Source organism: Crotalus tigris, unplaced genomic scaffold (assembly GCF_016545835.1).
Source record: "Crotalus tigris isolate CLP2741 ecotype Arizona unplaced genomic scaffold, ASM1654583v1 scf7180000024343.1644824, whole genome shotgun sequence".
Taxonomy (NCBI): Eukaryota; Metazoa; Chordata; class Lepidosauria; order Squamata; family Viperidae; genus Crotalus; species Crotalus tigris.
In genome coordinates, this window is record NW_024100513.1 from 1111585 (window position 1) to 1137846 (window position 26262).

At 40.0% G+C, this 26262-nt stretch overlaps 1 protein-coding gene across 7 annotated transcripts in view; it reads left to right on the forward strand.

Moving 5' to 3' along the window:
• Positions 1–26262, forward strand: part of ARHGEF7 (Rho guanine nucleotide exchange factor 7) — a 142233-nt gene that overhangs the window by 17509 nt on the left and 98462 nt on the right. For 6 of the 7 annotated variants that reach the window (XM_039326742.1, XM_039326738.1, XM_039326737.1 and 3 more), the window contains exons 2-6: positions 480–566; positions 12486–12570; positions 21011–21141; positions 21973–22174; positions 24370–24458. In XM_039326742.1, the coding sequence (XP_039182676.1) occupies positions 480–566; positions 12486–12570; positions 21011–21141; positions 21973–22174; positions 24370–24458 (594 nt within the window). Of the gene's footprint in view, positions 1–343; positions 389–479; positions 567–12485; positions 12571–21010; positions 21142–21972; positions 22175–24369; positions 24459–26262 lie in introns of those variants that run through there. The other variant, XM_039326741.1, reaches the window with a different exon arrangement.

Below are 26262 nucleotides of genomic sequence, written 5' to 3' on the forward strand. Positions count from 1 at the left end.
GCAATTGTTATTAATTTTTTTTCCCCAGCAGCGGCGGCTGAAAAAAGAGATGTGCGAGCAAATTTGTCTTTTTCCGGGGAGGGCGGGGGCGGAACTCGTAGGCGCTCTCTCTCTCTCTCTTTCTTTTTCTTTTTGGACCAAGTGGTCCTCAGGATGGGAAGCATCTATTGGCTAGGGACAGGGAGGGAGGCAGCAGGGAAAATGACCCAGGATGGGTGGACAGAGACTTCCCTCGTCCTCTTCACACGCCATTTCCTGCTTTCGTGTTTACTTCCCGGTTCACCTCTCCCGTCACGGGCACAGCAAATCAAACGCTGCTTTCAAGTGAAGTCCAAGACGGGAGAAGCAGGGGAGTGAATGGGGCTACAGGGAAGAGTTGTCCAGGAAGGTAAGTCCGGGGTGGCCTCTCTCGAGCGCTTTCCCGCAATTGGAGCCCAGCCCCGATCTGACTTAAGCTGCTTCGCCTTCTCCTCTTGCAGGTTTATCCGGAGCCGCGCACCGAGAGCGAGTGCCTGAGCAATATCCGCGAGTTTCTTCGGGCATGCGGCGCCACCCTTCGCCTGGAGGTGAGGAAATGGGATGGGAGGCGACGGCATGTCTACCTGTGGAGCGTCGGGGGAAGGGGGAATGGGGTGGCGGAGGACCACCGCCGCGGTAAAATCTCTGCAAAAGTATGAATCGGCACGAGCGGGAGCTGGGACAGAGTGGCTGCGAGCAAGAAACCTCCCTGTCTCTGTTTTACACAGGCGAGTCTCTCCATAGCCCAATATTAATATGCTTTCTATCTGTATGCCTATAAGCTGTTTGTTCACACGCATCATTCCTATAATTTCTCTACATTTAAAACCATAATTTATGCCACCCTCCTGTTGTTTGAACAGTGTTTTTGCAATCAGGCTTAAATGTGTTTCCTACGAAGGACAAGCTCTAGGAAAGATATGATAGATAAGCGGTTTCTGGAGAACTCTGTGTTGTGTTGGAATGCTTGTCTTGGGGGTGAGAATAATTACCTCACAATGCCCAGGCTACTCCTGACTGGTATTAGCCTCACAGCTGAAGGTATTCTAGTGTGATTTCTGCTAGAGAACTAGTAAGATATTATGATTGGAGAAAAAAGTTAATCTCCACTTTGTGTATTCGGTAGCTTTTTTTTTATATGTCTCTTCAGAAACTAGCCCACCACAGTGAAGCCTAATAAATTGTGAAAATCTAGCCTGTGCAATTTGATTATGGTGTGGTATGTTATGAGCTTGAGTTAATTCAATAAAGTTAATAAGACTAAACCTGTTGTGTAAATATAACCAGTTTTGCCCTTGTGAGCAATTTAGTTATAGCTCTTTTCATGTTAGGAAATTGAGAGCCAGTTTGGTATAGTTTAAGTGCTGCTAGGAATCAGAAGATTATGAGTTCTAGACCTTCCTTAGGCATGAAAGCTGGCTTGGTGACTTTGGGCTAGTCACGGTCTAGCACCACAACCCATTTCACAGAGTTGCTATGGGGAAAAAAAGGAGGAAGGAGTATTATGCGTGTTCACTATCTTGAGTTGACCAAATTTAAAAAAGGTGGGATATATGGGCATTTAGAGCATCCTATATATTTATGGGTGTGTCTGGCTTTCCTATTGAAGGTTCTGCTATTAAACATGTTTTAATGTACTACTGGAGGCAAAGTCCACCATGACAGAAGTGCCCACTCATTGATAAAGTGTCATTTCTATCATGTCCAAAATTCTTTTAGTAAGCTTTTCACTAGTTGCAGAATTGTTTGATTTGTAGTTTCATATGTACATTTGCTGTCTCACATGATACACAAAATTACTCTTCATCTTATAATCTGTCTTGGAAATCCTACTCCTGCAAATCTAGTATGCTATTCCCTTTTGGTAAAAGTATGCAAATAATTCCTTCTCTTGCCCCTTATGAAGGAACGAAGGAAAAAGAAATTAACTAAATTTAGTTATCAACACCATTCACTACATCTATGATCTCTATTTCCCCATTGCTTTCTATTCTTGCAAACATATCTGTACTCTGCTTTATATGTTGCCTTTTGTTCTTTAAACTTGCCACTTCTCTCTTTTGAAGGATCTTATTACCTCCTTCTAACCACTACTTTTTGGCATTTTCTGTCTTCTGAACCCCTTTTTCCCTTCCTTTATAGATATAATTTTGCAATTTGTTCCTCATCCATTTTCTGTGCTCTAACCATATTATCACTTCTTCATTTTTTATCTTTAGTAAGTGTTCTACTATTCACTGTATTGTCACTTTCAAATTACAACCTTGATCTTCAATACATTGATTTTTAGATTCATACTTCTTGCTTTATTATACTGTGTCTAATGTTTGCTATAAATCCTAAGGATTCTTAGCTAGCAGGTGTATTGCATCTGCATGAAAAGATAAATACAATTTTTTTTGAACATACATAATCTGTATGTCATTATATTTATTACACAAAAATCCATAAAATGCATCAAGGAGATCTCATTCATCTTTGTTCCATTCTCTACTCTGGATGGTAAATGTTTATTACCATAATTTCCAGCGTATAAGACGACTCAGCGTATAAGACGACCCCCGATTTCGGAGCCGATTTGCATGCCTAGAAAGTTGTCTTATACGCCGGAAAATACAGTACATTTACTAAGTATTCCATTCATTTTCTCTCATACATTTGTTTGGTTTTATTTTGGCACAATATGTGAGCTCAACTATTGAGAGTTATTAGCAGAACTACTATATATCTTAGCATTTTGGACCAACACAGACAGTTGTTTATTTAGTAGCCAGTGGTTTAAGAAATTGCCTTAAAATTATATATGCCTATGTCAGGGATCATACTATATCTGGGGTGCAGTGTGTCTGTTGATGTTCTCTTTGGTGCCACAAGGCTATCTTCTGTGTCTGACTATTTACATTAAAAAAGTATAAACAAACAAATTGAAGCTGATATTAAGAAAGCAAAGCATCACTTTTTAGCATCATATTTATTTCCAAAGCTGACCCTGAGAATTCTTAGAAAGTAAGAATGGGTGGTTGCTTTTTTTTACAAGTATACTGACCTGTCCAGTTAAAGTATAAAAATTTTATTTATTTATTTAGAATTAAAATATGTACAAGTTAAGCAGATCTTATCCAGAAACTAGCAATATTAATTGTATTCTGTCTCATTGCCATGAGATCCACAAAGGACAGGTATACATAATGTGTTGTCTGCATGTCACCACAATCACAACGGGCAGAAGCTACCAGTTAGCCCCAGTTGTTCAGAATGTCTCTGGATGTTGTTTTACCCATGTGCAGTCTATTCAATGATTTCTCTACTTCCCAGCTTTTGCCAGACCCAGGTACCAGCTACTCCATTGGTTCCATGCAGTGTTGGTTCTTTGTAGCTTTCCTTAGGTCCTCTCTGCTTTTAAATTCTTCAAAGTCTTCCCCGTTGACCTAAGGAAGATTTTCCTAGATTTTAATGTCTGATGAACTGGTTTTAGGACATAGAGAGGGTGTTGTCTAAATCAGGGGTCCGCAACTCCTGGTTCGTGGACCAGTACTGGGCCGTGGCATGCCAGCAACCGATCTGCACAAACAAGCAAAGCCCCATTAGTGGGATGCAGGCAGCACACAAAACCATGCTGTTTACCTGTTAGAGCCCGATCTAGAGTGACCCCTAAATGTTTAGGGCTGTAGCAATACTCCTGTAGTGTCCTTTTCATATAATATGCAACTTCCTAGCAGCCTCTTATTGCGAAGATGGAATGCATATACCCGAGTTTTTGCTGGATTTGGCCTTAATTGGTTATCCTAATAGAATTGATCCAGCTCTACCAGAGCTGCAGTTAAACAATGTTCAATCTCATCAGATGTTTTTTCCCTGTGCAGCCATTGCTTGATGATCAGCTTACATATAGTTGTTAGTATCTTCAGGGAGTGGCTGATCATTGGTACAGATATTAAAAAAGGTTGGAGTCAATACACTACCCTGTGATAAGCTGTTCCTTTGGTTCTTCCATCTACTTTGCCTTCCCTGGAACTCCACAATAAAAAAGTGGTTCTGAAGCAGATACCTGATTATATTTGTAAGTTTCAAATTTTTAATTATATCATAAACTTTCTGCTTCAGTCTTCAAAGCATCCAAAGCACAGTATAAAGATAAAGTGGGATGCTCGGTAGCATTCTGGTAAATTGGTATTTTGTGTGTGGTTGTACTGACAGTCTTTGTGAATGGGAGGGACCCCAATAATAATTCTGAAAGTGTGTTCAGAAGATGAACTCTCTATTTTGAATATGATCATTTGTTCAAAAAGGTTTTGGTACACATGGCATCTGTTTTTATGCAAACAAATTATTATTTTTTTCATTTTCAGAATTAGTGTGGTCTAAAAGTGGGCCACAATAATTGGAATTTGGAATGTGGAAAGACGATAATAAAAGTATTAGTTCCTCACTTGACTTAAAATCTAAAAAGTTTCCTTGTTTAAATAAGCCAGTAGGAATAGATTTATAAATGTACCAGCGGGAAACTCTGGAATCATTTATTCAAAGCATGCCAGCGCTTTACTTGGAAGAGCTCCCAGTGTGGCTTGCAAATCAAGAAAAAGTCTGTTCTGCCTTCCAAGTTTACACACTAAAAAGAAATGACATGAATAAGAATAGAGTAGAGAAAGGAAAACAAGAATATTCAGATACTAATGCACATACACATACACCTATCTATCTATATATCTATCGATCTATCAATCTGAATAGGTTCATCCAAGATAGAGTACCAAAGTGAATCTGTCTTTTTAAAGGATTGTCATATCTTGATTGTAATATCAATTTCTTGGGATATTCAGGTAGGGAGATTAAATTTAGATGAGTCATCTTCTCTAGTAGATTATTAAAAAAACCCAAATCTATTATTGTCACTGGATTGTATTACATAATGTGTAGTTAGAAGGCTAACAAAATTTTCAAATGTCTTTTGGACACTTGATGTAAATACCTGTTCAATGCTTGTGGCCAAGTGCTAAGGCAGGACTTCCTTCAGACCCTTCCTCCCTCTCATTATAATCTTCCTTCCTTCCTTCCTTCCTTCCTTCCTTCCTTCCTTCCTTCCTTCCTTCCTTCCTTCCTTCCTTCCTTCCTTCCTTCCTTCCTTCCCTCTCTCCTTCCTTTCTTTCTCCCTTTTCTTCTTTTTCCTTCCCTCTTCATTCTCCTTTCCTTCTTCCTTCCCCTCTTCCCCTCTTTTTGTTTGTCTTTCCTCTTATATATGGTGATGGAATACCTTCTCCATGGCTAAGGTTGTCATAGGAGACACAATTTGTTCTCTAATGCCTTGGTGCTATCCCTTACGCTGTAATATTTGCCTCTTGAAGCAGTGCTAATAATCCACTGACTATGTAGCATTGTATTTATTATTGTTAGGGTTTTTGTCTAATGACAAGAAAGCTAGTCATACAGAATTGAATTAGTTATTAATGGGTCAAAGAGAAAGTCTAGTCTATGGTTTCAGTTGAGATTGAGTAATAAAGTGGTGAGATATTAGACTGCCAGATATTCTAGGGAGTACATGTACCATGAAATTAAAACAAGCCAACACTTAACCTTTCCTGTTCTTCTTGTAAATGAGGGGTAGGAATTCTTATTTTTTAAAACCCCAGAAGTAGTAGGGCATCTGGAGTGAACCTACAGAAGTTTAGATCTACTCTGGATAGATGCTGCTAGGATGTTAGATTCTATAGTGTTGGCCATGCTAAAAAAGTGACACAGGAAAATTTCAAGTCCAAAGCAGAGATTTGACAATCAGTCTTGAAATTGAGGCTTCAGAAATAATGGGGAAGGAAAAAAAAAAAAAAAAGAAATGCACAAAATGCCCACTAATATGGTTTATCAGCAATCATGTTTTGAATATAAATTTTGTTGTTGTTGTTGTTAATTGCGAAGTCATGTCCGACCCATCGCGACCCCATGGACAACGTTCCTCCAGGTCTTCCTGTTCTCTACCATTTTCTGGAGTCCATTTAAGTTCACACCTACTGCTTCAGTGACTCCATCCAGCCATCTCATTCTCTGTCGTCCCCTTCTTCTATTGCCCTCAATCTTTCCCAGCATTAGGCCCTTCTCCAGTGAGTCCTTCCTTCTCATTAAGTGGCCAAAGTATTTGAGTTTCAACTTCAGCATCTGGCCTTCTAAAGAGCAGTCGGGGTTGATCTCTTCTAGGACTGACCGGTTTGAACGCCTTGCAGTCCAAGGGACTCGCAGGAGTCTTCTCCAGCACCATAGTTCAAAGGCCTCAATTCTTTGTTGCTCAGCCTTTCTTATGGTCCAACTTTCACAGTCATACATTGCAACTGGGAAAACCATGGCCTGGACTATACGCACTTTTGTTGGCAGGGTGATGTCTCTGCTTTTTACTATGCTGTCTAGATTTGCCATAGCTTTCCTCCCCATGAGCAAGCGTCTTTTAATTTCTTGGCTGCAGTCCCCATCTGAGCTGATCTTGGAGCCCAGAAAAATAAAATCTGTCACTACCTCCATTTCTTCGCCATCTCTTTGCTAGGAATTGAGAGGGCCGGATGCCATGATTTTGGTTTTCTTAACGTTGCGTTTCAAGCCAACTTTTGCACTCTCCTTCTTCACCCGCATTTAGTTCCTCTTCACTTTTTGCCATTAGAGTGGTATCATCTGCATATCTTAGGTTGTTGATATTTCTCCCGGCAATCTTAATTCCAACTTTTGTTTCATCTAGCCCTGCCTTTCTTATGATGTGCTCTGCATATAAGTTAAATAGGCAGGGCGACAGTATACAGCCTTGCCGGACACCTTTTCCAATTTTGAACCAATCAGTGGTTCCGTGTCCAGTTCTCACTGTTGCTTCTTGACCCGCATATAGGTTTCTCAAGAGACAAATAAGATGGTCTGGTATTCCCATCTCTTTAAGAACTTGCCACAATTTGTTGTGATCCACACAATCAAAGGCTTTAGCATAGTCAATGAAGCAGAAGTAGATGTTTTTCTGGAACTCCCTAGCTTTCTCCATGATCCAGCGTATGTTGGCAATTTGATCTCTAGTTCCTCTGCCTCTTCGAAATCCTGCCTGTACTTCTGGTAGTTCTCGATCCACATACTTCTGGAGTCTAGCTTGTAGGATTTTAAGCATAACTTTACTAGCATGTGAAATGAGTGCAATGGTGCGATAGTTTGAACATTCTTTGGCATTGCCTTTCTTTGGAATTGGAATGTAAACTGACCTTTTCCAATCCTGTGGCCACTGCTGAGTTTTCCAAATTTGCTGGCAAAGTGAGTGTAGCACTTTTACTGCATCGTCTTTTAAGATTTTGAATAGCTCAACTGGAATACTGTCACCTCCACTAGCTTTGTTGTTGCTCAGATTTTCTAAGGCCCATTTCACTTCACATTCTAGGATATCTGGTTCGAGGTCAGTGACCATCTCATTGTGGTTATCTGGGACGTAAAGCTCATTCTTGTATAGTTCTGTGTAGTTTTGCCAGCTCTTCTTAATCTCTTCTGCCTCTGTTAGGTCCCTGCCATTTTGGTCGTTTATCATGCCCATCTTTGCATGAAACGTTCCCTTCATATCTCCAATTTTCTTGAAGAAATCTCTGGTCCTCCCTATTTTGTTGTTTTCTTCTATTTCTTTGCACTGTTCATTTAAGAAGGCATTCTTATCTCTTCTAGCTATTCTCTGGAATTCTGCATTCAATTGGGTGTATCTTTCTCTTTCTCCTTTGCCTTTCGCTTCCCTTCTTTCCTCAGCTATTTGCAAAGCTTCCTCAGACAGCCATTTTGCTTTCTTGCATTTCTTTTTCTTTGGGATGGTTTTAGTTGCTACCTCTTGTACAATATTGCGAACTTCCATCCATAGTTCTTCAGGCACTCTGTCTATCAGATCTAATTCCTTAAATCTATTTGTCACCTCTACTGTATATTCATCAGGAATATGATTTAGTTCATACCTGAGTGGCCTAGTGCTTTTCCCTACTTTTTTCAATTTAAGCCTAAATTTTGCAACGAGAAGCTCATGATCTGAGCCACAGTCAGCTCCTGGTCTTGTTTTTACTGACTGTATAGAGCTTCTCCATCTTTGGCTGCAGAGCACATAGTCAATCTGATTTCTATGTTGACCGTCTGGTGATGTCCATGTGTAGAGCCGTCTCTTGGGTTGTTGGAAAAGAGTGTTTGTTATGACCATCGTATTCTCTTGACAAAATTCTATCAGCCTGTGCCCTGCTTCATTTTGTACTCCAAGGCCAAACTTGCCTGTTATTCCGGTTATCTTTTGGCTTCCTACTTTAGCATTCCAATCCCCCATGATGATAAGGACATCATTTTTTGGTGTTAATTCTATAAGGTGCTGTAGGGCTTCATAGAACCGGTCAATTTCATCCTCTTCAGCACCAGTGGTTGGGGCATAGATTTGGACTATTGTGATATTGCCTTGGATTTGAATTGAGATCATTCTGTCATTCTGGGGATTGTATCCCAGTATTGCTTTTCCTATTCTTTTATTGACTATGAAGGCTACTCCATTTCTTCTGAGGGATTTTTGCCCACAGTAGTATACCTGATGGTCATCTGAGTTAAATTCACCCATTCCTGTCCATTTTAGTTCGCTGATTCCTAAGATGTCGATGTTCAGTCTTGTCATCTCTTTTTTGACTACGTCTAGCTTGCCTTGATTCATGGATCTTACATTCCAGGTTCCTATGGAGAAAAAATCTTTACAGCATCGGACTTTCCTTTCACCACCAGATATATCCACAGCTGAGTGTCCTTTCGGCTTTGGCCCAGTCGCTTCATTCTTTCTGGCGCTACTAGTACTAGCCCTCTGCTCTTCCCCAGTAGCATATTGGACACCTTCCGACCTGAGGGGCTCATCTTCCAGCGTCATATCTTTTTGCCTTTTAGTACTGTCCATGGGGTTTTCATGGCAAAGATACTGGAGTGGTTTGCCATTTCCTTCTCCAGTGGATCACATTTTGTCAGAACTCTCTGCTATGACCTGTCCGTCTTGGGTGGCCCTGCACGGCATAGCTTATAGCTTCACTGAGTTACACAAGCCCCTTTGCCACGACAAGGCAGTAATCCATAAAGGGGTAAATATAAATACTGTATTACAACACAGTGTGCTGAAACTCTGCCAAATGCGTAGAAATGCAGGGATATTTTTATTATGGCGTGTTCTATTTATTTGTTTTAGGAGTTGATGTTTCTAGTCATATAGTCTATTTCTTTTTGGTTTACTGCCAGAAGGTTCTGTAGGTAGCATTCCAGAGCCTTGGCAGCTCTGCTTCCTGAGAAGCAACTGCAGAAAGATAGGCAGGGGATCATTTAATTTTCCTTTCATCTTTATGCTAAAGAGCATCTATATATGTAAATGCAATTTCTGTGATGCAAAAAAAAGGCGTGCCTTTCTTGGTGTGATCTTGAGTCCTTGGGAATTAGCTACTTAAATACTTGTTTCTGTTAATATGATTACTGTCTTACATGAAGGAACTTTGGATGTCATAAAATCAATTTCATATAATCAGTGCAGTACATATACATATTTTGTTCTTCCCTCCCCCATCCTTTATCCTGTTTGTTTTCCTGTTGAGTAATACATGCTAGGTGCAGAATGCAGATGATGATGATGATGCTTCAGTTGGGGTGAGCCAATTAACTTATTCCAATATACCAGATTGTCTCAGTCTGACAGGAAACATAAGCCCCTTAACATCCTGTTTTTTCATTATTCCTTTTAATGCTGGTTTAGTAAGCTATTGTTGAGTGAGAATTTACAATGGAGGTGAGTTTAAATCCATTTTTCCTCTTGCTATTTTAGAAAAATTCTCTTGCTTTAAATATATTTAAAATTTTCATTTTAAATGTCTTTCAGGATTTAGGACACCACTTTTTTTGCCTTTGTCTTGCATCATGTTGTTTAACAGTTCCCAAAACATAGAAACTAGATTTTTAATTTTTTTAAAGAAAATAACTGAAGTTTTCTCTTTTTAATAAACTTTAGGAAGAAATTTGCAGAATATTTTTTTGTTGAGTATGTTTACTTAATAGAATCAAAACTTGTCACACTTGAGCCACTATTGTGCATCTCTGATGTTAAATTTGTTATTACTAAAGTTTGTTTTTGATGTTATACCTCTTCTTAGCAAAACTGATGTTATATCTCTTATAGCAAAACTGGAGTATGTTTACCAGATGTGGAAGAGATGCAGGATGTAAATTACACAGTTTATATATTTTGCTTTACAGCAAAGTATACATGAAAAGGTGTAATGGAGTAATAGTAATGTCCATACTATATACCCTTTATATGGAAAGTTTATAACTTTTACAAAAGATTTTGCTGTAAAATGTTCTGAAAAGCTAGCAGCATTTAAATTATGAAATAGAAAAGGCTATGCATGTAAAAATGAATGGATTTGGTTGCACACATGGATTGGGGCTATACGCCCATAGAAAGGTAGATTTTATAATGACTATTATTTTATGCATATTGGTACAGTATAATAAGCTTTCTATTTTTAACTCATAAAAATTTTAATTTAGTGGATTTAGGTTGCATGAAACTAAGAGTTTTTGTATGTGTGTCTATTGGCAAGTTATCATTAAAATTACTTAATAGGAATAAAGAAATAGAAATTTTCATTTTTCTGATATTTATAATACGTGTTGAATGTATTTTCAAAAACCAAAAAAGCTTACTGTATTGCTAATACTTCCTAATAATGTTTATAACTTAATTTTGATTTTTTTAAACTGAAATAAATATTATTAAATGCTATTTAAATTGTTTCTATTATGCAAGTATTTCAAAATATGCCACTAATTCTGTTAAAAGTTCATTTACTTAGGCCCATCTATACTTTTTATTTCATTTGCATTTTTATATTTTCTTTAAAAAAATAGTACTATGAGTTCAAAAGAATGTTTCCTGTCTTCTACATAATCAATGAGCATTCAAGTTATAAAACTAATCTTACTTGGTTTTTATAATAGTTTGTGCATTACACTTTCACTTTTTCTTGGGTGAAAAAAGTGGAATTACTCTTTATTCAGCTCTCTGTCTGTATTGTTTTAATTCTATTTATAGAAATAGGGTATAAGACCTACTTCGAATTGACAAATATTGGTGAAGTGTATAAGCTTCCTGATAAATAAATGTCTTTTTTAAAAAAGTGGTAACAAGCCTTCGTTTTCCTCCACAAATACATGCTAACTCATACATGTAAGAGAAATATCATAAATGTGTTCTTTGCTATGTGCTTGTTGTATTGTTATACTGTTATACATGAAAGTATGAGTCACTTCATGTTTCATATGATTATTTTTTAAAATCTGAGGTAAAATGCAAAGGGGGAATAATATGAATTAAACATACAGTTTTTGCAGTTCTACTGTACTTAACTGTAAACTGGCAATGTTTAGTATTCAGTCCAAACATCAAATTCTGCTCATTATATTTAATCCTGTTTGTAGTTTTGCATGTGAAATTATGTTTTTCTTATCCTTTCTTCAAGGATTTAGATAGGATATACTATCTGTTGGATAAGCTTCCAAGGTGTATACAGTTTGAATAATAGATCAGTGGATTCAGATGTCATTCTAAACCATGGTTAAGCACCATCTGTTGAATAGGACACAGTTGGCTCCATTCACACATGACATACAGATGATAATTGCCAAAATGACATACATTTGTATTAATGGACCTTCCTAAATAATGGACATCCCCTCTCTACAATATCTGTTAAAATGAGATTTCACTGTACTACAAAGGATGGGATTGGATAACAGATGAAATGAAACTAGAACAAGCCACATTATGTATGGCTTTGAGTAGTGACAACCTGTGATTTAGGACTACCTGCAAGCTCTTCTAGCTGTTGCTCTTAAAAATTGATGGCAGTTTCCGGCCATTTGATGATGGAAAAAAGATGTGGTACAAGCCTAAAAGAATCAATTTATTAGTGTTTTCTTTGTTTAAACAAAGAAAACTTCAAATATTGGGGGAAATCAAGCATTTCATACATGAATGTATATGATTGGGGTGTCTTCACCTGCTTTTTCAGTATTTTAATGCAGCTGGGAAAAGTTAACTTTATTGGTTTAAATATGATCTGAATCACTCAACTGTCTGTTCTGGGTTTTGAGCCCAGGTCTGTCCAGTATAAGGTTAATATTCTTGATAGCTACAGCTCTGCGAAGTCTCACATAATTCATTGCTTGTATACATTACACAACATGAATCTGGGATTTACATTGTGTTTGAATCTAGTCGTGCTGGATTATAAATCATGTTTTATTGCTTTTGAGTATCAATCAGGCCTGTGTAGCTCCAAAATTAGTTAAAACAAACAATGGCTTTTATATAAAAATAAACTATAAATATTGAGAGTCTCTACTATATATTATCAGGCTTTTAAAAAAAGTGTTGATTTTCTTTCTAGATTCTAATAAGATCATGGTTTTTTTTTTAGACCTTTGATGCAAATGATCTCTACCAAGGACAGAACTTCAGTAAAGTGCTTAGTTCCTTGGTGGCACTAAATAAAGTAACAGCAGGTAAATATAAATCCATTTAATATGTATTTTTAAAATAGTTTTCTAGAAGTTGATGGTTTTCTGTTACTTAACATCCTTTCTCTGTTAATTTGTATGATTGAAATTTGAATAATTTCAGCTACATATCTCAGAATTTTACTCAACATCATTTGCTTTTCTACTTTTGGGATTGCTTTTGTCCTACTTCTTGTCTGACTGCAGTAACTATGAGCTGCAAAATGTAAAGTCAGTTTTCCTTTGAGGCCAAATCAAGTCCTGTGATTTCATGGACACTTCTATATATTTTTTCTGGCAAGAATGCAAAAGTGATTTCTTTGATTCCTAGTCAAAACTGTAGTCCTGGAATTTCCATTCAAAACACTAATTCAGTTTGATGCCAATTAACTTTTTGAAATCAACCAAAGTTATTTAGATACTGCTGCATGCAGAATATCATTTTTTAAATAAAACAAATGCACTGATGCTGTGTTCAGTTGACTAATGGTAGCAACAAAGTTAATAGCTGTATAGCATTTCAAATTCAAAGGTACAGGGTGCTTCAAAGTACATGGCAGCATGAACATAACATCTGTTTGCAATTCTTTAAAGTAGCCATGCCTTTTCTTGGAATCACCTAGCTATACTCTGCAACTGCCATGCAATCCAGGGAAGGACACCCTTGATTTCAGAGGCTGCAGAGAGGCGCTTGATTTGTGACTCCTCTGTTTTGAAGCATCCATTTGCTTTCAGTGGAGTGCCTCTCAGCCCTAGCAGAAAGTAGCTTCAACATTGAGCTTTTACTGCCTTCTCCTAGTTCATGTAGCAGAGCTGTAGATAACTTTCTAAACGTTGGTCACCAAAGGGAAGGCAGAATAAGTTTCAAATGGATTCAGAAACTACATGATATATTTAAACACTGCTTTGTATATACAAATCCCATTGGTATCAGTAGCATGTGCTTTTCTGTACAATGAATTGAGGCTGAACATTCAGCTGACTTAAATGAGGGAAGAATAGTCTGTACATTTAGATCAGCTTTTTCCAACGTAGTACCTAATGTGTTAAATGACTCAACATTTCTTAGTTGTCTTAAGTTTTGACTGAATGATGGGATTTATAGTGTGATTGATTCAGAGACTGCTGGATTGGGGTATTCTGATTTAGACTAATAAAAATGTATAATGAATTGTGAAATTTACTCTTCTCCAGTACAGGAGATGGGTTTTCTCTGTCTGCCTGCTCTTGAGACCAAGTAGCCAAACAAGCCATGCCCCCTCTTGCCAGGAGATCCAGTCTTAACTTGGTCTCCGCTCTTGCAAGACTTCTGTGACTTGGCTCTCAATCAATTGCAGGTTAGATAGGGAAATACATTGGTGGATTCTTGCCATTCGTTATTATTGGAAACTCTAAATTGTTTTCCTGATCAATTTCCCATCAGGGCTGGGATCAGCCCTGTTCCCTACCCTATCTTGGAGGTGGGGGTGCGTGTGTGGGGGGGGAAATTTCCCATAAGCAGGGGGGGGAATCCACAGCCAAGGGGGGGGAAATTCCCCAGTTTTGGCAGCAGGATTCCTCAAACCTTGTCTTCTTCCCTCCTGGTCGTTTTTGCATCCCTCGACTGACTAGGCCTCATTCTAACAGTGGCGGCCATTTTAGCTCCACATGGAGGCCTATTCAGGCCTAACAGGCCTAGCCATAGGTATCAGTACCACGTGAAACACTAGTAAATCTCATAGCGTGTGTGGGGGGGGGGAAATTTTCCCATATTATCCCCTTTGCCTTTCACTTCTTTCTTTCCCAGGGCCCTGGGTATGGGGGGGGGGTGAGAAGGCAATTGCAGAGACAAATTGCTGCGCCTTTTCTCCTGCACTCCCAGCTTTCCTTCCCCAGTTAGGGAAAGGATTACAGGCTCCTGCCTCGGATTCGGCCTGAATCCAATCTACGGAGGCTGTAAAAGCAGCCCAAAGCCCTAGCTGACGCCATTTTCTCAGCCGAATTTTCGGCTGTGGAATTCAGCTTCCCGGCTTCAGCAGCAACACAGGAAGCAGTTCTTCTTTCCCTCGTTACTGATTAATATCCATCAAGTGCACAGGCCTCATTGTTATAGCGGCGGCCATTTTAGGCCCCACGTGGAGGCCTGTTCAGGCCTAACAGGCCTGGTTATAGGCAGCTACACTGGTAAATAAGCCTTCATCACAGGTCTTTCCTATATCGGTTAGCCGCCAATTGAAATTAATTCCAATTGCTCAATTATTTTTGTATCTTGATTGAGGTTGCTTACAATTTTTTTTTCTTTCTTTTTTATTACTGGTGCACACTTTCTTTTTTATTACTGGTGCCACCTAAGGCCTCCGGGCGGAGCCCAGAGAGTGGTTCCAAACGTGCCTTCGGTACCTGCCTCTCTTACCGTGACCATAGTCCAGAGAGAGTTATTTTTTTTGGGTCGGGTGGTCAGGGGAACAGTCCTGGTATTTGCTCCAATCTCGCTGCCGCCAACTACTTACCCGCCTGAGCTTTACCTCAGTGCTTCCACTGAGTTTGCTCAAGTGGGATGGAGGGATCACCGTTGCCTCAAACCTTGGGCACGCCCTCTCCATCACCCAATTACGGCTGCACTAAACCTTCTGAACAGAAGGTGGCGGGCAAGTGCAAAGCCAAGACCAAACACACACTAAGGAAGACATCCAAGTTGGCGGACAAGCAAGCAAACCGTAGGCACCAGGCTCTGGAGAAGGAGTTCTCCAGAGCACAGAGGCAAGCTCAATTGGAAGGGGATCAAATAGCGGCCACCGAAATGGAACTTCCCTTGGGCCCATCAACATCACATCAAGGGGTGTGGTCATTCCCGGGAATGCCGGTAACACTGGGCTCGCCCTCTACATCGGCTCAACAAGCAACACCTGTCCCGGGTACCATCCCTGAGTCCACATTCACGCCCATGGCTGCGGGACTCAGGGGTCCTGACATCGGAGATATTTTCTCCAACGGACGCTTAGAGGCATTGTTGACCAAGGTTGTGGACAGAGCTTTGGCTCAACGTTCTGGCCACTCCAAGCAGGAGGCCTCTACCTCAACCATGCCACCCTACGAGCTCCCTACGGAACCCCAAGCACCTCAGGAGCCAGTTTCTCCCGGACAATCCTCCATGAGTGGATACTCATCCCCTCAGGAGGAGGAGTATCCGGAAATTACTCTCTCGGAGGATGAGGAAATTCCCCCGGAGCCTTCTACTTCAGGGAGTCTATTTAATGCGGACAAGTTCCTAACCATACTCGGCAAGGCCACCCTGACGGCAGACATGGGGACCGACCAGTTCCCTCAGCAGCAGGGAACAAGAGGTACCCCATCACGGCCGATTTTTGTTGAAAGGGTGGCCGCTGAACATCATGTCCCTTGTCCTGCCATGTTTCTGAAGGGAATCAAAAAGCAATGGGACACTCCATCTTCTCTCCCTTCAGTGAGTGGAATGAACAAAAAGCTGTTCACCACATCCACTGATCTCTCGGATGCTCTGGAAGTCCCCAAGGTGGATGAAGCCTGGACTCCCTTGGTTTCCCAGACCGCCATGGCGGGGGTCTTATTGGAAGCACTAAAGACTGATGACAAGAGGTGGGAGCAATCATTTCGTAAGAAACATCAATCTGCAGCATGGGCCGTCAAAGCGGTAACATGTGCTTCTTTTTTTGTCTGCTCCACTCTCTTATGGTTGCAACAACTTCAGGCCAGGGTCCCAATTGAGGACATGCGCACTCATCAGGACCTGGCTAAGATGGTAGCAGCCACAGAATATGTGGCAGACGCTTCACTCCAGTCAGCCATATTCTCCTCCAGGTCCATAGCGTCCAACATAATTTCTAGGAGGATGTTGTGGTTGAAGTATTGGCAGGCGGACCCCAAGGCCAAGTGGCGCCTAGCAACCGCTCTTTATCTAGGCAACAAGTTGTTTGGGGAGGCTCTCACACCTTATCTGGTTGAAGATAAGGATAAGCGTAAGGTAATGGGGCATCTAAACAAAAAAGCTGACAAATGGCCTGCGCCTTATTTTCGGAGACAGCCCTTTCGTCAGCAGGCGGCTACAGCCACAGTCAACCTGCCAGAACATATACTCCTAGGCAGGACAGGTCTTACGACCGTCCTTACGACAGGCAAGGGTTTCGGAGTAGATAGCAAAACCAGTCAAAATGGCCTTTTCGTGGGGCAGGCCACCCCTACGGAAAGACCAAATGACTTCTGCTCCAATCTCCCAATAGGAGGAAGGTTGGCCCACTTTTTCCACCAGTGGGAACAGACTTCCACGGACAACTGGGTCTTATAGACCGTACAGTTCGAGTTGTCCCTGGAATTCTGTGCAATGCCTCCAGACCGATTCACAGTCTGCTCAGTATCTCGGGATCCCAACAAACACAGACTCATTCAGGAGGCCATCCAGCATTTACTGGATATACAAGCCATAGAACAGGTTCCGACAAATTACAAGGGCAAGGGGTTTTACTCCATCCTCTTCGTGGTTCCCAAACCCTCAGGAGGTTGGAGGGCCATCCTGGACCTAAAAAATCTAAACAGGTATATAATATACAAAAAATTCAAAATGCAATCCCTCCAGTCCATCCTGGGAGGCATCAGGCAGGGCGACTTCCTAGCGTCAATAAACCTCACGGAAGCGTACCTTCACATTCCAATTCACCCGGCTCACCGTTGTTTCCTGTGTTTCTGTTACAGAGGCAACCACTTCCAGTACAGGGCCCTTCCTTTTGGCCTATCTTCAGCACCCAGGGTGTTTACGAAGATCCTGGCAGTGGTAGCGGCCAGACTGAGGAAAATCCCAATTTGAGTCCAATGCTACCTGGACGACATTTTAATCCAGGCAGCATCCTTACAGACAGCTCGGGCAAACGTGATGACCACCATTCACATTCTGCAACAACATGGGTTCTCAGTCAACTTCCAAAAGAGTCAGATAACTCCTTCATCCAGATTACTGCACCTGGGAGCCATCATAGACACAGCAAACTGCATGGTCTATCTCTCCCAGGAGCGTGTGGTCAGCATCAAGGAACTGGATCGTCAGATATACAGGCAACACACAGTTGCACTGGTCGTATTTTCTCAGTTACTGGGCAAGATAGTCTCCTGCATAGCCATAGTTCCCTGGGCCAGACTCCATCTGCGGGACCTTCAATGGTTCCTCCTTCCATACCAGCGTCAGAATACCAGCGCATCCAGCCGCTTGGTCAAGGTTCCAGTTCACGTTCGAATGACGCTTCGTTGGTGGTGTTCTCAGGCAGTGACCAAAGGGTCACTCTTCAAGGAACCGGAACGCGTCACCATCACAACAGATGCCAGCCTGTACGGCTGGGGAGCCCATCTACGCTCTCATTTCACACAGGGACGTTGGTCCACCGTGGATCTGAGAAACAGCATAAATTGGTTGGAGTTCAGGGCCATCCATTTAGCGTTAAAACACTTCAAACATATGATCAAAGGTCATCATGTTCTAGTCCTCACGGACAATGTGGCGGCCAAAGCACACATCAACCGGCAGGGGGGCACCAGGTCAAAATCCCTCATGGCCGAGGCACGGTTTCTGTTCACCTGGGCAGAGTCCACCCTGGAATCACTCAGGGCGGAGCATATTTCAGGGGTCAGCAACGAACAAATGCACAACTCCCCAGGTTCTATTCCCGTTATTTCCTTCCAGAGGCGGAGGGGACGGACGCCTTATGGACCCGGTGGTCACAAGGCTTACTTTACGCCTTTCCGCCACTACCACTCATTCCGGCGACCATCCGCAAACTAATTCACGAACAGGCGGAACTGATACTTGTGGCCCCTTACTGGCCACAGAGACTGTGGTTTGCCGACTTGATGAACCTGTCCCAGTCATCCCCATGGAGGATTCCTCCACATCGGGTGTCACTACATCAGGGGACCCTCAGTCATCCGGATCCCCAATGGTTGCAGCTGACCGCCTGGCGCTTGAGCGCAGAATAATGGCACAAGAATCATTTTCATCTCGAGCCATCACAGTGATTCAGGCTGCGCGCCGTCCTGCGACCAATCGCATCTATGATTCCACTTGGAAGAATTTTTGCCTTTGGTGTAGGAGGCGACAACTTGTCATCTCCAAATTAACCATCCCTCAAATAGTGGAATACCTGTTGGACGGACTGGACAGAGGCCTCGCCCCTGTGACTATTCGCAGACAAGTAGCGGCACTGTCCACTCTTCTTTCGTGTCAGAATTCTGTCCCCTTGGCTCACCATCCCAGGATTCGTGCCTTTATCAAAGGAGCGTGCAACACCAGACCTGTTGTTCACAGGTACCCAACTTGGGAGTTGCCGAGGGTTCTCCGTGCCCTCACTAAACCACCATTTGAGATTCTGGGAACCATTTCCTTCAGACACCTGTCCCTAAAGGTGGTGTTCCTGATAGCCATTACATCAGCCAGACGGATATCAGAAATGGCGGCCTTATCGGTCAGGAATGACCTCTGCATTTTCTATAGTGTCAGGGTTGTCCTACGTATAGATCCTTCGTTTGTCCCAAAGATAAATTCTCTTTTTCACAGATCATAGGAAATAATTTACCAAATTTTTGCCCAAATCCGAGTCATGACTTGGAGCGGCAGTGGCATACTCTGGATGTCCGCAGGGCCTTGAGGCGGTACTTCAAGTGCACGGAGCCATTCCGTAGATCAGAAGCCCTTTTTGTAGCATTCCGATCGGCTTCCTTGGGGCAAAAGGTTTCTGCGGGCACCATTGGCAGGTGGATCCGGCATTGTATAGCAGAAGCGTACCAGTCTGCTTCTCTGCCGACTCCAAGTCATCTTATGGCCCATTCCACTCGCAGTGCTGCAACCTCTGCGGCTTGGGCCACTCAGGCATCCATTGAGGAGATTTGCAGGGCTGCGACATGGTCCTTGCCATCTCCATTTGTACGCCACTACAAAATTGACCGTTTTGCTTCGGCGGACGCCTCCTTTGGTAGGAGGGTCCTCCAGCAAGTGGTCTCTGAGGACTCTATTCCGGCTTTATCTGTTCCCCGCGCATCAGGACAGTGAGGCTTTGGTATGTCCCATTGGTGGATTATCCATCTCCTGTACTGGAGAAGGGGCGTTGGTCTTACCTGAACGCCTTTTCTCAGTACGGAGATGAAGAATCCACACCCACCCTAGGGTCAGTTAGGCCGTTCTAGGGAATTGAGCGCCATCATCAAGTTCATCTTCAGCCGCTTCGCCCTCGTTAAGACTGGATCTCCTGGCGGGGGGGGCGTGGCTTGTTTGGCTACTTGGTCTCAAGAGCAGGCAGACAGAGAAAACCCATTGGTGGATTCTCCATCTCCGTACTGAGAAAAGGCGTTCAGGTAAGACCAACTCCATTTCTGGAAAATCACATATAGAAGCAGCATTCCTTTTAAATTTAATCTGAGAAATTAGATGTGTATATTTTAGTGTAGCTATTATAAAACCCAACGCCCTCCAGGTATTTTAACACATTTCAGGATCCTCAGTTAATATACCAGTATATCTGGAGGGAGTGCACTATTAAGATTGTTTTAAAAGAAGACTATAATGATTGTATTGCACATTTGGCTATGCAGTCAGTTTATTCTGTAATCCTGTCAATTGTGAAAGGGTGCAATTGCATTGCAGATTAATTTGGGTATTTTAAAAGAGAAATTGTGTTTAAAGAGCTAGTTTACAGGAAAACCAATTTCTGTTCACTTTTTAAACTGGAGGCTCAAGGTAATGTACATCTTAACTTTCAGATTCAGTGGGGTTCAGGATTATCTCTGTGCAATATTTTTTGCTTCTAGCCTTAAACTTTACAAGGGCAGCAGGCATAGCTTTTCGTTAGCTTATGACTATTTTTAAAAAGTTAGGAAGTTGTGATTTTTTTTTGTTTTGATACTTTTGAATTCCCTCCAATTGATAGAGATCGTCTCCCATCCTGTATCTTCCCTGGTGCATCTAGTGTACTTTGGGTTGCAATGTATATTCATGAAGGACATCCAATTTACAAATTTGAGGAATAAGTAAATTGAAATACACCTTGTTATTGGGAGTTGCAAAGTTGTGTCCAACCCATCGCGATCCCACGGACAACGTTGCTCCAGGCCTTCCTGTCCTCTACCATCTTCTGGAGTCCTTTTAAGCTCACGCCTACTGCTTCAGTGACTCCATCCAGCCACCTCATTCTCTGTCATCCCTTTCTTCTATTGCCCTCAATCTTTCCCAGCATTAGGCTCTTCTCCAGTGAGTCCTTCCTTCTCATTAGGTGGCCAAAGTACTTGAGTTTCAACTTTAGGATCTGGCCTTCTAAAGAGCAGTCAGGGTTGATCTCCTCGAAATACACCTATACCTATTTAAATATATTTCCTAAAAATAAATGTAACATTATATAAATAATAGGTAAACATTTAAATGTTATATACATATATATATATGTGCCAATTTTTTCAGATATTGGTTTAGGGAGTGATTCTGTGTGTGCAAGGCCATCATCTCACCGGATAAAGTCTTTTGATTCCTTGGGATCCCAGTCTTTACACAGTAGAACTTCAAAACTTTTTCAAGGCCAGTATAGAAGTCTGGTAAGTATTAACACATTTTAATAGCTTTTTATTTTTCTTAATCAGAGCTGCAAAGTGAAAAGCTTGTCTCAGATTGATAGCTGATTTGCATCTCACCTAAGGTGTCCAATATTTTTACATTGTTTTGCTTTTCTTGGTTTTTTGAGAAACAACAAGAAGCAGTATCTCCTTGCATTGAGATAGATTACAGTCAAGAGTCTAGTATATTAATTTATGCTGAAGTATTTTGAAATAAATGAGCTTCAGTGTATTTAACTGTGTTGGAATATAGCCAGGGAGTCTTAGAACCTCTTTACTGTAGACCATGACACTTTTAATTCCACCTTATTCATTATGAGCTACTGTTCATCAGCCTAAATCTGGTACTCCTCAATTTAATGTGTTAAGTCTTAAATATATCAATTTACTACTGGCATATTGGTTAGTTATTTTTCAGTTTCAGCTAAAAATAAAGTTACTACTATACAGATCAACAACAGTTCTGTACCCCAACGTGTACATATAAACTAGTTGATAAACACGAGCCAGCCAGAATGATGACAAAATGATAATATTGTTCAAATAACTATCTGTTTGATTTGCCTCAATTTAGAACTTAAAAAACAGTTCCAATGCAGTTAATGTTATCAAAACAGTAACTGATTAGGATTACATACAGTTGAAAGGTTGATTATATAATGATTAAAATATAGAATCATATATGCATGTAGGTTGAAGAAGCAAATATGTTAGCTTTACCTTACAATTCATTGTTAATTTTTTTATCTAAATATTTTGTTCTTTTGAAAAGTGTCTAAAATGTTTTTATTTTACTGGTCTCATCATTTTTAGGATATGACAGATAACAGCAACCACCAACTAGTGGTAAGAGCTAAATTTAATTTTCAACAGACAAATGAAGATGAACTTTCTTTTACAAAAGGAGATATTATCCATGTTACAAGAGTAGAAGAAGGAGGCTGGTGGGAAGGAACTCACAATGGCAAAACAGGATGGTTTCCCAGCAATTATGTGCGAGAAGTGAAATCCAGTGGTGAGTTTCAAGAGTCTGCCTTTCTCAATAACCTTAAATAAATTTGATAGCTATTCAGGTGTAAAATTTACTTTAATTACTTTATTTATTGGAATTTATTAGCTGCCCAATTCCAGTGGAGAAATGTATTAATATAATAATGCCAATACATTACAATATCCAAGATTCTTGGGAAGAACTGGATGCAAACAAAGGCCAACACCAGCTAAAGAGCTGGCAGCTGCGATTTCACAATGTTGTGTAAATAACAACAACCACATATGCCTATCCCATGTCTTTGGGAAGGACTTGATAGGTGGATAAAAATGCTAGATCCAGCCTAAATATCTGGTCAAGTGTGACAAATCATCAACATAATAAAATAAGCAAGAACTGGTGGGACCATAAAATATAGAAAGTAATAGAAAATGAAACTAAAGTGCTGTGGGACTTTAGAATTCAAACAAAGGCATTTGACACAGAACATCCTAGACTTATCAATTATTGATATGAAAGACAAAAAAGTCTGGATAGTGGATTTTGCAGTTCTTGGGGATAACAGAATAGAAGAGAAAGAACTGGATAAAATCACAAAATACAAACACCTTCAAATAGAAGTAGAATGTCTGTGACAAAAGAAAACAAAGGTAGTACAAATAGTAATAGATGCCTTGGTTCAATCCAGAATATCTGAAGCACCACTTGAACATCATCAGCATTGATAAAATCATCATTAATCAATTGCAGATGGCAGCTCTACTTAAAATAACTTACATTGTGCAAAAATACCCTTTACACTATCAGGCAACAACATCTGCCTATTCCAGTTCCTTGGAAGAATTTGATAAGTGGATAAAAATAAAATAAAAATCTGCTCTAAAACTGGCTGACCTCTTGGTCCTTCTGCCCCTCCAAATCTTCCAGATGGATTACAGCTGTTCGTGCTTTCCTAGTTCTAAAGACAGTAGTGTATTCTATCTGGAATGAGAGACATTTCTTTGACAAAAAAGTAATACATCTCTATATAATGAGACATAAAAGCTGGAAGAGTGACACTTGCAATAGTTTTTTTTTTTTAAATCTGGGGAGAAGATATAATGCATTTTGTATAAGCACTGATTTTTGCAAATATAAAGACTATTGCAAATCATTTAATTAATAGCAATTATTTTCATCTTTAAAGTGGAAGTTCTTTTGGTAGTGACTTTCACATATTTGTATTCCTTGTGTATTATTAAAACTTTTTTTATTAAAAGTTTTACAAATTACAATATAAACCCACCCATCACCTCCCCCCCTCCCACACTTCCCAGAGCTGATTACAGGGTAACAAATAAACAAACATACTCTAGCTAACATAAACCAACTAAACTGTCAATCAAAACCATAATACACTTTAACTCCTTCTCAAAACAAATATTAACAAATTAAGACAAAAATAATAATACCATTAATACTATTAATAATTATCTAAAATCTATTCAAAAGCAAGATAATACTTTTCAGTTTCATATTTCTTCTGAATATAATCAATCCATCTTCTCCAAACCATAATATATCTTTCTTGTGAATGATCCTTTAAATAGGCGGAGATTTTCGCCATTTCTGCTAAATTAGACACTTTAAGTATCCATTCTTCCAAAGTAGGCAATAAGTTTTTCTTCCAATATTGCCCCACGAATAATCTTGCAGCAGTTATGAAGTTCAACATCAAATTAGTTTCTTTAACATCCAAATGTTGTTTTTAATCACCAAATTCTTGTGTGTTTTGTCATGTAAAGTTTTTGAAATTGTGTTTTTGCTGAATTGACCTGATTATCTTTTTATGTCTTGACTAAATAAGGTAAATCAAGAAAAGGTTTTATGCCTATACACATGACTTAATTTCTCTTTCCTTTTTGCTACTTCAATTAACCATAGCTTGCTATTATATGTCAAGTGAGAAACCATTTTTTTCTGGATGGAATATATTGAGAAACATGTTCAATCAAAATTTCCTGGCATTTTTTTCTGCATCTTTCCCTTATTGGAAAAGGAAGGGTGAAATAGAGCTCATAGACAAAAAGGTTTTAATATACCTTAACTGGGCTCCAGCACAGTTCATGTGCTCAGTATATAACTTAAATCAGTCTGGATATTGTCTTAAGTGCATTGTTTCAGTATCAGGTTTTAAGATGTGAAAATATATTTTATTTCTGAAATAATCTTTGTTTCAGAAAAACCTGTCTCTCCCAAATCAGGAAGCTTGAAAAGTCCTCCGAAAGGGTTTGATACAACTGTTATTAGCAAAAGCTATTACAATGTGGTGAGTGACTTTATGTAAATCTTATTTGGTTTTTGTTTAGGTTTGTACATTGAAATCAGTGTATTTTTCTAAAGGATATAGATCTGCAGGACCTAGACATATGTAAAACAAAGTCAATGATACCTTAAAAACCAGCCATACCTACCTTGTGACCAGCCAAGATCCAGGAATTTCATCTCTTATCTATTTTTACAATCTAGAAGACTTGGTATCCATTTTCATCTTCTGTTTGTGAATTCTATAGGTCATGTGTTTAAGGATCTACCTTAAAAATTATATAGCTTATTTTTTTTAATGTTATAAGCCACCTGGGATTACCTATCTATGAGTTGCATCACCATCATCATCATAATAATGTTGGAAGGGACCTTAGAGGCCATCTAGTCCAACCCCCTGCTCAGGCAGGAAAGCCTATACCATTTCAAATAAATGGCTGTCCAGTCTCTTCTTAAAAACTTCCAGTGTTGGAGCATTCACAGCTTCTGGAGGCAGATTGTTCCATTGATTAATTGTTCTAACTGTCAGGAAATTTCTCCTTAGTTCTAGGTTGCTTCTCTCCTTGATTAGTTTCCATCTGTTGCTTCTTATCCTGCCCTCAGGTGCTTTGGAAAATAGTTTGACTCCCTTTTCTTTTTGGCAGCCCCTGAGATATTGGAACACTGCTATCATGTCATCCCATGTCCTTCTCTTCATTAAACTAGACATACCGAATTCCAGCAACCGTTCCTTATATGTTTTAGCGTGATGGATATATAGAGCTAACTAAACAATTTAAACTCAACAATTCCCCCCCCCCAAAAAAATTGTCCAACAATTACTGTCTCCTCTTTTGAGTAAAACTTTGTAATCTGAAACTGTAAGGATGGGCATTAAATTTCATCTCCATTCGCAAACCGGAATTCTAAGCAGAGAGGAAAAAAAGTTTAAAATGAACAGCCCCCCCCTCTTCTTTCTGTTTCTCTTGCTCTTAAAGCAACACAGCCAGTTGAAAAACAAAAGAGACAGAAAATTTTTTTGTTACAAACTTCTCACCACTAAAAAAATAGTTTTCTCTCTTTCACATGCATTTTCCATAAATTCTCTCACACATTCTCCATGGGACTCTTCTCATGCAAACACTTACTATTACTTTTCAATTTACTTTTACAACAATAAAATCTGCAGTTTACTATTTCTTTCACAGCCTGGGAGGGAGTGGGTGGAGGATGGGGTTTGAGGGCTAGCACACACACTTAGGTATCAACAAATTAATTCATTCACTTTCATTCTAACTGCTTGCATAAACAATTCCACATACAAATATTTCATTTCATACTTTCTCCAGGCAAACCATTTATTTTTAAATAAGGCCTTTTTGTGTGATGTTATCAGAGAGGGTTTTGACCTTCTTCCAAGTCTTGGAAATAACACAGAACAACACAGACAAACATGTATACAAATACTATTAAAACAGCATTTATTTAGACATATGGCTTGTCCTGCAAGAAGCGAGAAAAATCATGAGATGATTCCAACCAAACATGGTTTTTATAGGGCCCTTTAACCATCTCCTATTTTTCTCACCATTCCAAGCCCAAGCATAATGTTCTGGGTGGCCACACATATACACACATATACATAAACAAAACACACACACATCAATTTGGGGTTTGAGGCTAAAACAGGCCTCCTCTTTTAATTAAAAAGGAGGGGAACATTTATGGTTACTTCCAATTTATCCCAGCAACTTCAAAAGACATTGGGGAAAGACTAAAAGAAATATTGAAGGTGTGAAGGGTGAGGGGAAAGTAGCAGCCTCCTCTCC